This window comes from Anoplophora glabripennis, unplaced genomic scaffold, assembly GCF_000390285.2.
Source record: "Anoplophora glabripennis isolate ALB-LARVAE unplaced genomic scaffold, Agla_2.0 scaffold382, whole genome shotgun sequence".
NCBI lineage: Eukaryota > Metazoa > Arthropoda > Insecta > Coleoptera > Cerambycidae > Anoplophora > Anoplophora glabripennis.
The window spans coordinates 205,121-216,969 of NW_019416573.1; the positions used below are offsets into that span (position 1 = coordinate 205,121).

General features: G+C 30.3%; 1 protein-coding gene across 1 annotated transcript; it reads right to left on the bottom strand.

The window, feature by feature from the left end:
• Positions 1-3,981: 3,981 nt before the first annotated feature.
• Positions 3,982-8,136, bottom strand: LOC108911775 (odorant receptor 83a-like). The gene is made up of 5 exons (XM_023454984.1): positions 7,655-8,136; positions 6,299-6,398; positions 4,333-4,437; positions 4,120-4,278; positions 3,982-4,067 (listed from the first exon to the last, which is right to left on the bottom strand). Exons 1-5 carry the CDS (start codon positions 8,056-8,058, stop codon positions 4,011-4,013), a joined length of 825 nt encoding a protein of 274 aa, XP_023310752.1. The 5' UTR covers positions 8,059-8,136; the 3' UTR covers positions 3,982-4,010.
• Between the last annotated feature and the right edge of the window lie 3,713 nt (positions 8,137-11,849).

An 11,849-nucleotide genomic window follows, 5' to 3' on the forward strand; every position in this document is an offset into this window, starting at 1 on the left:
ACTAATTCAATATTAAGCAAATTTATTTAATCATTTCATATATATACTTAAAACTGGCCAATCTTTGTAGAATTAAATATTAATATTAGAGAAAATTAATAAGTGTTAAATAAGAAGTTATAAGATAAAGCGACAGTGTCTTAAGGTATGCAACCAGTATTACATGAAATTTAATTTAACGATATTATCAATATAACCTCTTGTATAAGGCTTTATAAACATTGTGAAATACTTCAAAATATATTGACTAGTGTGTTTAAGAGTTTAGAGTGACAAATTTTGACATATATAGAACAAAAAAAATAATAAATTCATTTATTACTAAACCTTTTGTTTTTATAGCTGTGATTGGTGTGGTTTCTTGCTAAAGCATAGAACCGACTACGGAGATAGAGTCTAGAGCTAGATAGGGCGAAGATATACAATACACAATACACCAATCCAACCAAATTAATATCACAACAATCAAATTTTATTTTGGCGCTAACATATAAAATCGTACACACATATAATCATAACACTATTTTATAAGTATTTTAAGTAGCATTTTATCCACGCAAGAATGATTAAACGCGAGAACGTAGTTTTAATTAATTTAATAAAAATCCCACGACTTGATATTTCTTACTAGTACTCAATGGAACGATGTAGGTTTTGTTATACCTACTGGTTACTATGTATATCAATTATTTAATAAACAGTTCTATCTGAATTTGGTAAAAATGGAAGAAAGTAATTATGTTCCTGTGGCTGTTTTTGAAAAAGCTCAAGAAGCAATAATTTTCCATTTATAGCCAACAAAATCCAGGGAACATTAACATTGGGAACATTGGTCGAAATATTCGATGTTGAAGGCTACTATAATGCCCTACTTCGGAAAAAGACCGTATGTGCAGTTTTGTGACCTACATCGCGTTATACCGATCTATAAATATCAAATATATCGTTTTTGTTTCTTTAAATTTAAACGTTTGTACATTTTAAATTTATAATATTGTGTCACTCTTTATTTTCTTCGTCGCTATACTAGAAAAAAACACCGTATGTCTCTAATGCAGACTTATGTGCATGTGTTTCATTAAGGGGTACATAGTATAAACGCCGCATGTGACCACATACGGCTTTCTTTTCTAGCAGAATCATTGAAATACGATATTTTTTTTACAAATTAAATTTGTATGTGTTCACATGCGTTGTTTTAAATTAAACAACAATTAAACATTATTTGCAACACAATATATTAAAAATATCCTGTAAAAACATCCAAATATCATGTATACGATACGATACGTACATGCTCTATTAATTTCTGTTAAAAATGTAGCACATACTGCACATACGGCATTTTTACCTAGCAAAATCTTAAATTTATGAAGACAGAACAACATATATGGCGCTGATTTTATTCAAATTGCATTGTTTTCTAACATTCTTAAAATACATTAAAAAATATTTCTTTTTCATTTGCTGTTACCGAAAAAATCAAGTTATTACCTTAATTAGTAAATGAATTACATCCAAATGAAGTATGCCTAATATCTCGATACAATTTTCTCTAAAGTGTCATTATGTGCACATACGGTCTTCTTCCGAAGTAGGGCAATATAGAGGTCTACAAAAATATAGATATTGGAAAATATAACAAACTTACTGCTTATTTGAATTGTGAATCCAGAGGATTCAAATAAAAAAAAGCTGCAGTGTTAGAAAGAGCACATATTGAAGAATTTTTTATTGGGGCTTACGATAAAGAATATTTAATGATTAAGGTAATATTTCTTTACCTTTTACATGTTGTTAGGTATATAGTGAACGTGAATTATTTTAGGTTACATTAATAATGGGGATTTCTAGTGCCTATCGACGCTGCGAATTGACAAATTTGAAAATAAGTGACGTACAGGACGTTGGCAGTTACCTACTTGGTTCAATACCTGACACAAAGACGGGCATTTCAAGAAAATATACAATTATAGGAGAAGGATTTTGAGTGAATGCTGTTGAAATATGCAGAAAATATTTTTCTCTGCTCCCAATTTACCTAACAAAGACAAATAATTTTCAAGATACATCAATCAAAAGTGGCGAAGGTACCCTAAATATCGCAAATCCAGAAGCATATACTGGCCATTGTTTGTGGTGCACTTCAACAACTTTATTGACCAATAGAAGTGCTGATCTTACAACCACCAAAAGCATGGTGGATGGAAGAGCTCCTCTGTAGCAGAAAGTTATGTTGAGGAGTCTATATCTAACAAACTTGATATTTAATTGCAAGGAAAATCCAAGGAAAATATAGCTGTTCCTTACAAGAAGAGACAACCGTAACTTGTGCAAATTCTTCATAAACTTCGGCAGATATTATGCGTTATGTTCTGAAAATGATAGCAACAATGTTACAAGAGTTGTTATTAACGGAAAGGACTAAATATGATAAAGCAAAAAACGAAATGTCTATTACTATAAATGTACATGTTAATGTTAATAAGTAAATAAATTAAATTTGATTTAAATTTATTATATTATTTTTTAATTATTCTGCTAGTGAAATAAAGATACTTTAGTATCAGTGGATAAAGTATCACTTTAGACGGTTCATATGTGTGGATAAAAGTCCGATTATAAGGTGATTGTAGGTAAACAACTTTAAGACCCTGGACATAAGAAAAAATTAATTTTATAGGAGAAAGTTAGTTATTATTAAATTATGGATTTTTAGTTTTGCAATTNAGCAAATTCCGTTTTCCCGAACTGTCTTACGTTAAAAAAGTACTCTTGTTTCAAATCGTTATCTTTAACGGTTTCTGAGAAACTTCGGCAGATATTATGCGTTATGTTCTGAAAGTGATGTCAACAATGCTACAAGGGTTGTTATTAAAGGAAAGGACTAAATACGATAAAGCAAAAAACGAAATGTCTATTACTATAAATGTGCATGTTAATGTTAATAAGTAAATAAATTAAATTTGATTTAAATTTATTTATATTATTTTTTCATTATTCTACTAGTGAAATAAAGATACTTTAGTATCAGTGGATAAAGTATCACTTTAGACGGTTCATATGTGTGGATAAAAGTCCGATTATAAGGTGATTGTGGGTAAACAACTTTAAGACCCTGGACATAAGAGAAAATTAATTTTATAGCAGAAAGTTAGTTATTATTAAATTATGGATTTTTAGTTTTGCAATTCTTTTAAAAATTCTATATATTTAATTATTTATACATTTAATTAATTATATATCTTATACCTTCATTGCTATCGAGGTGGTTCGGCTAAGACCGATTGCTAATTTTTTTTAGAATTCTCCTTTTTGTAAGCCAAGAATTTTATCTATAATGGTTTATAGGATTTGTAAGGATTTGTCGGATCGGATAAGGACACAAATTTGTATCAATTTTATGCGGCAGCGTGTCTGATTTGATGAATAGAATTGATGACTTGAGGCGTTTGCAAATTGAATTTAATGTTGGTATCTATTTATATAAAATGTATTAAAAGTTGTCATAAAAAGAAAGAGTTAAATGTAGTCGTGAAGCCCCTTGTACACGAGCGGCAAACTAATCACACATTATCTATTACTTGACTTCATAAATCTCTAATAATTGCAGTTAATAATTGATATGGATGATTAATCATACATTTTTGATCTTTGAACAAAAACAATTTTCTCAGTTTTCAAATTCATTGTGAATGGATTACATAGTTTATAATTTACCAGGGAATTTCTTAATACTGCAGTGACACTTTCTTGGAAACATATACCGCGGATTTTGGAAATAAAATATTCTTATGATTTTAGTAATATTTATATGCTGTTATATTGATCTGTGATATGTATAAATAAAAGCAGCAGTACATTATATGAGTAGCAGTAAGTGCGAAATGGGTATTTTTTAACAAAACAATACCTTAAACGTTTCATCTACCTTCTACGATAGGCATAGAATAAAAGTTTTTAATACAGTATAATAAAAGGCTTATATTATTATAATTTCCCAATTTTGTCTACTTTACTGTAATGTTAGACAAGAGTGTATGAAATGAAAATGAAATTCGTAGGACCTAGAAAGAAAACGTTAAAATGGAAAATTTCACCATAAAATTCAAATTTTACCTGAATAAAAGTGTCGTAGTTTAGCGGAACCAACTTTAGCGCCGTAATTCTTTTTACTTCCTGAGATTTCTTCATAATAACTAAAATGTCTTGTTTAATGTTTACAAAGTCTGTTTGGTACCAGTAACTTGAGAAAATATGTTGTGACAAATTATCCATCTAAAATTTAAAAAAATTGAAATTATGAGCAAGTAGGTCTAAGGATGCAGATACCTCTAAACCTATTTCATTAGCCACTGAGCAGTAACAGAATAATTGTACAATATGCCCTGATATGAAAATTGAGATATTTACCAGTTGCACATATTCTATTTCTTCCTAAAATTTAAAAAGTTGAGAAGAAAACGTTGCATCTTTTAAATAATTCTTAGTATATAAGGATTCTTATTCTAATAATAATAAAAAATAGTAATTTTTCTTAACGCCCTTTAAATGTAATTTAAGAGTAGGTGAAAGTTGTATTTTTTTAATTTATAAAGTACGAACTATAGTTGTCGTTAAAAAAATCTTATTTTTTTATTTTGTTATTTTCCAATATTTATCGTAGCAATATAAATGTGCTTTTGGATATAATTAGCTTGAAAATAATTCTTCAATAATTAAAATGACTTTATTTGCTGTATTGTAAAGTTAGTAGAAATAAGCAAATCTAGATATTGTGACTGGTGAAGAAAGGACCAACTTTCAATTTATCTTGACAAAACCACCTTACTTCCTATTACTGAAAAGGGGCATCTAAGGCTTTTTGAACTCGAGGCACAATGAATTGTAAATGTAAACTTCAAATTTTCATATTGAAAATAATAGAAAGCTTTTTTGAGAAAACATTGAGCTTTATTGCTAAAATTACCTTACGGTTGTGTGTATATGTGGTTGTAAGAGAATTGGTAACACATGTTAGTCTAAAATGGTAAAAGTAGAGGAGCAAAAGTTACTAACAATAAGTGATATTCAAAGGCTAGCTTACCTGAATGTGACAAGGACCATGAGAACAACAGAATTGATTGGGAGGAACGTTAAAACCAATGAATTAATAGCTAGAGGTAATCATACCAGATCAAATCCAAGCTGGTATGAAGCTGTTTGGAAACTCTAGTAAGACTAGGAAGTCAGAAAGATGTGGCCCTAGACCGTACCAGGCGTACCAAAACAATAGGCTGATCTGTATTATTGAGATATTTATGCAAAAGAGGTGAAAGACCTGAGATGGTTGTAAGAAACACATATAATATAGTTTTGCGCTATAATATATGACGTACAAGTAAAATACTTAAAAATCCTAAAAAAACTGTTAAAATGTCACTGGAGTAAGGCCGTAACTAGTGACATCTGACGTGTAGGCAATAACTATAACGCTGACACATTTAGGATTTAAGCTCTAAAGCATTACATTGTTCGTTTGGAAAAAGTATGACTCAAATTTCAATTTAAGAAATAGTATTATCTCAAGAATAGAAGGTGATAGACTCTTGATTGATTTTATTCAAAGGAAAAACCGTCTTATTTTTTAATGTGCTATCAACTGCTGCATTTATGGTACCTTCTGCCAAAATATCCTGTATATACAAAAGACGCAACACCAAAATATATTCAAAGCACTAAATTTGTGAATTGTGAAGTCTTTTTGTATTTTCCAAGAATTTTTATCTTACAATAATTAAATAACGTACTACAAAAGAACAGATCATATTTAATATGAACAGCAGGGGAAACACGGAAAACAGGGAGCTCTATAATGCACATATTCATAATCTGAATAAAAAGAAAATAAACAATTTGTCTACGATCACTATTGCCATTTGTAGACAAATTGTTCATTTCCACGGGGCTCTGTATTGGGGCCCTTTTTTATTTATTTATTCCCCTTCTCATTGCAGATATGCTTATGGATTCATCGCATGACTTGATTCTCAAGCTACTCGACTTGATATGAAAAGTAAATAGTTATATTTCAGTTAGTTGTTCCTAAAATTCTAATCTTTTACATAAAAATGTATCATCAAAGTAAAATTTAAACTATTATAATTGTTTTGCATACCAAAATGTATAAGAAATATAAGTGCATAAAGAAATTATATGTATAGGGAATATATAATTAAAAAAAACATTATATTATATAAAAAGAACTTATTGAAGCATGCTATACTATTTTACAGAACCTAAGAGCTGATAAACTCACCGTTGTAACTACAAAACTAGACATGCAGATCGCAATAATGCTGAAACCTAGTTGAAAGAGGCCAATAACGCTATACACTGTTTCAATATCCTCTGTAGTTCTAAAATAAATTGTACCTAATAGACCGGGAGATATAAGACTGAAGTTCGACGACGTCTTTCTCGTTTATGCCTCTGAGAGTACTGAGATGTAACCGAAAGACAAGTACAATAAACTTAATTTAAAAGATGGGCTGCGGGACACCTTTGTGAAAATTCAATTTTCCTTTTCAAAAAAATAATGTGTACAGCGACGTATTTCTCACTTATGCCATGTTCGTAAGTTGAAGAGAAGTATCGATTTTATCACAAAATTTTTTTGGCATAAGTGTCGCAAGGGACCTAAAAATGGAAAACTTTGTAAGAAAATGTGAAAAACATCTTTATTTGTCTACCAATTTCTCATACGACAACTTTGGGACTTATGCCTTCATATTGGACCCATAGAGGAGTTATGCCTACTTGGCACAGTACATTATTTATAGTAAGTATCATACATTTTCAACGGCATAAATGAGAAAGTTATAGAACGAAAATAAAAATTTTCCGCAGCTTTTCCAAAACTCTATTTTCTTTAGTCCTTAGTAGGACTTATGCCAATGTTTTTTATGAGCTTTTTGAATACAACAATGTCATATTTCTAATTGGTATTAATGAGAAATTGGTAGACAAATAAAGATGTTTTTCACATTTTCTTACAAATTTTTACATTTTTAGGTCCCTTGCGACACTTATGCCAAAAAAATTTTGTGATAAAATCGATACTTTTCTTCAACTTATGAACATGGCATAAGTGAGAAATACGTTCGTGTACACATTATTTTTTTGAAAAGAAAAATCGAATTTTCACAAAGGTGTCCCGCAGGCCATCTTTTAAATTTAGTTTATTGTACTTGTCTCTCGGTTACCCTTCAGTTCTCTCAGAGGCATAAACGAGAAAGACGTCGTCGAACTTCAGTCTAATACCTCCCGGTCTATAATTGATTCCTGATTTAAATAGGTAGCTACTTTCTATAAAGATTCTGAATCATAACAATAATATTATATTATTATAATCATAATATTCATTGTACTCCTTCTACATATCAATTACAGCAGCTCTATACATATGATTTTTTTATAAATAAAAACAACGGTTTCTGAAAAATAGTTTGCGATTTTAGAAATATAATTGAAGTTCTGATAATATATCTTCTGAAAATAAATTTACTAAGGTGAGATTGTAATGACGCTTTCTAAAATTAATTTTACAACTACTGAAACAAGTACAGTAAAGATCTATTAATTAACAAAAATGTGATTTTTTATCAAGTGATACCTTAATAACAACTGATGGTGTTTAATACATCGAATAAGGAACTCCTTCTCCTCTGTGACATTTCTTCCTATGTTGTCAGACTCAGAACTTAGTATAATCAGTTTAGAATTTATTTCTTTAACTTCATCGGTACCCAATTTCAAAACCACTCCTTTCAACAAACGGAACTGGGCGATAATGTTATAGCACGCAGCCATGAACAAAGTATCCACTCCAATTACGACACCCAGAACAACGTAAAAATTGGTAAAGCTCTGCACTAAGTACATTATTTCGAACTTGGGACTGCTACTGTATTCAAACGGATAAACTGTTTTGTAAGGTGTCTCCCTCGTTTCTTTAAACAGTGGAATAAGAATATATATGATAGAGAAAATAGAACCGTGAAAATATATGGAGATCATACCAATCAAAAGAATATGGTAATATCTATTTAAAGAACTTTCGACTTCTCTGCCTACCAAATTAGATGGCCAAAATTTGTAAAGAATAACATCTAAAATTCGTTTGGCTGTTTTTAGGTAGTAATAAAATATAGATTCTTTCACTATAACCTAAAATAAATGACAAATTACACAGCCCGACAAAAAAAAATATTTTTTTTTTGTTTTTAGATTAGACTTATCACTTCTTATAGATTTTGATGTACCAAATTTGAAGAAAAAATGTTCATTGTTTAGGTTTTTTGTAATCGAAGGGACAAATTTTTACTGAATATGGAGTTAACTCAATACTACTTTTGGTAAATATGAAGAATACCTACTCTATCTCGATTTTAACCTAGATGATTATTTTTCTATGTAGGTGTTTGTGGGTGCTGAATATGAATCAGATGTTCAAATTTGGCGGACGGCCCCTTTTAGGGCAAAAAATGACGAAAAATGGCGAAAAGGCAAAAATACAATTATATTGGAAAAATAAGAGTGACTTTCTGATGTATTTTTGGTCCGTCAACATAAACCTGATGTCAAAAAAGAGCACTCTGCCCTTCCAAGGGCAATTACTTAATTTTATTGAAAAATCTGACCTAACTAGTTCTAACGCATGCGGCAAACCCTTGGAAGAGTTTGAACCCTTCGTAAGGGTCCTACCAAATTTTTACCACTTCTTTGGTCAGTCACAAACCTCGGTTCAATATCGAAGACGTGTCCCTGCGATTTAGAAAAAAAATCTAAACGGTGAAAATTTGGTTTCAGCACATCAAAATATATAAGAAATATGTCTGATCTGAAAACCAAAATAAATCGTTTTTCTTTGTCGGTCTAAATCTGATATGTTCTCATAAAAATCCAAAAGTTTCGGTATACCTGCATCAGTGTAGAGAAAGAAGTAATAGCAGTAAAGCTTTCATTGAAATTTTTGAAGTTATTGGAGATGAAACTGTATAAACCATATTCAGTAAACGTGCAAATTCCCATAACTGACCAGAAAGCGAAACCTTGAAGTATATCATTCATTTGATCTGGCCATAGCCATACTAAATTTAGAAGCAGCTTTGGAAACCATAAACATATTTTTGCACAATCGCTTGTATTCAAAATCCTCTTAGGAATTCCTAAAAATATTTTTTTAACTCAAATTTAACTCCAAGTTTATCTTACCTTCAAACATTTCGCTTGACACAATTGAAGTCAAGAAATAATATGATCGAACCTTATGTGTATTTGTACATCTACATGTTCATTAATTTATTAAGTGGCAATTATATCTTTATTTCAATGAATAATTCAAGAATTCAAATTCCCTAATAATATGTTTAAGAAAACGATACTAATAGTTCCTCGTATATACCGTTTAAGAGATTAATTTTAAATAGACTGCTTACATACTGCTTATATGTTGCAAAATTAAATATACTGTCTATCCAATTTATTACTGGTTGGTGTAATTATAGTTTGTGTATTTGAATTGAAGTCATTTACTGTCCTTTTTAAAATATACATTTATTCTTTATTCTCGATATTCATAAAGTAAAAATATTTTTTGAATTTAAAATCAATATGAAATGAATTTAAATTTTGTGTTGTAGTATATAAGTTTTTAAAATCCTAGAATTCTAAGTTTTTTCGTTTCAATACCGATTTCAAATTGAATCGTTTTGTTCCTTTTTTGATTCCCGTGTGTTAGAGTTAGAGCAAATAAATTCTTCTTCGCTTTCTTCAAGACAAAAATTAAACTCTACAATATTATATTTTACAGTTTTTTGAAAAAAAAAGGAACACGAAATCATATGTGAAAATTCTTTTATAGGTATAATTGGTATTCATTTTCCTATATTTTCTCATAATATTAAAATACATTGATTTTAACCTATTATACATACGGGTTCTTCACGGTAAGTGGCCTATTAAACGTTTCAGAGGAAAAGACAATATGACTCCGAAATTTTGTTTACGGGGTTTATCAGACATGTTCTCTTCAATGTCCCATGGATATAAAATAAATTCAAAATATCTTCATTACAATAATTATTCTGCATTTTTCTTGTCGAGCAAATACTTGATTTACTGAATACTGAATGACAATACCAATATATGCCTTTCAAGGCACATTTAATGATATTTTAACGTAACATTCTTGAGAATTAAGTAAACCACATATTTCTGAAAAAATTGAAGCTACAAGCTACACCTACAATGTCGGTGGAAAGAGAATAATTATATTTTCTATAAGATGATGCAAAAGATTGAATTTAAAAAGTTTTGTCGGTTTTAAGTTTTCAAAATGTAACATAAAAAATGGGACACGTATAATTTTCTTCAGGTAATTTTGATAGTGGAAGGTAGTGCATCATATGTTCTTTGTATATTCCGAAAAACAAGTGAACGAAGAAAGGAATTTTCGAAACGCTTGCATCTGTCATAATTTTATAAATAATTGTCGATTATCTCGAAAACGGTTAGATTTAGGGACAAGGAAGCTTTAATATATTTGAATTATTTTTAATTTATCTTGTCGATAATGCAATAATATACAGGGTGTTTCATTTAAAATAACGAAGTTGACAGCTACTTCCGGTATAACCGGAAGTGCTACGTGGATAGCATAGCATATCATCTGATAATCCCTGTAAACAAAATTTCAGAGTCTTATTGCCTTTGGTTCCTCTGAAACATTGAATAGGCCCTGTATATACTTCATTGTGGATTATAAAACTAAATATTATTTCGCTGCTACATTTGTTCACATAGTTTTTCTTTTATCTCTTATTAAATCTCTAGAACGAAATCGTATTCTGAAATAACATTAAGAAACACAATAAATAAACTGGATGTTATCTTTTGTACAGGTGAGGAACAATATAAAATAATATCAATGTTTTCTTTCTTTCGGTATGACATCCCTGTGTAACCGATTTCGATTTTTTACATCAAAGTTTACAAACACAATCAAGGAATTTGAATTAAAGGGCAAAAGAAAGTAGGTGGTTTCTGTCATTTACACAGAAAACAGAAAAGTAAATTAAAGCGATATTTGTAAACATATACAGGGTGGCCAAATGAAAACGAAATAGAGCCATTTTCAGGAACTGCGTCAAGATTGTAGAAAAACGCTCAGACCTGTCGATTTTAGGTTAAAGGGGGACATTCTTTGCTGGCATTTTTGACTCCGCCACTTTCACCCCCAAGCAAGCGTAAGCATCACCCCAAAATATTTAAATGGCATTGGAGGTTGAGTAATATTTCTTTTGAAAGCTCTTACACTTCTCTTTACAACATACTTTAAATTTTATAATTCCGCCCAATACTTTGAAAAAAATATACATTTTAAATTTTAAATTATGTTTAGTTGCTTACTTACTACTTAGTTGATTAAATGTTCAAATTGATGACCGCCCGCTTCCATTTAAGAATAAAGATTTTGTTCGAAACGTTCGCGCACATTCCAAAGCATTTCCGGAGTGACTCAACGGCATTCGTCGACGATTCTTTGACGCAAATCTTCCAGCGACGCTGGCTGTGTTTTATAGACTTTACTTTTTAGGTATCCCCACAAAAAGAAATCAAGAGGCGATAAATCCGGTGATGGTGGAGGCCATTCAATGCTGCCTCTTCTCCCAATCCAATTCCGTAGAAAACGTTGGTTCACATACTGACGGACAATTAAACGCATAATGCTGAGGAGCACCGTCCTGTTGAAAAATCAAATAATCTTTATCATACTCTGGAACATTTTCAATAATATCAGTCAAGGC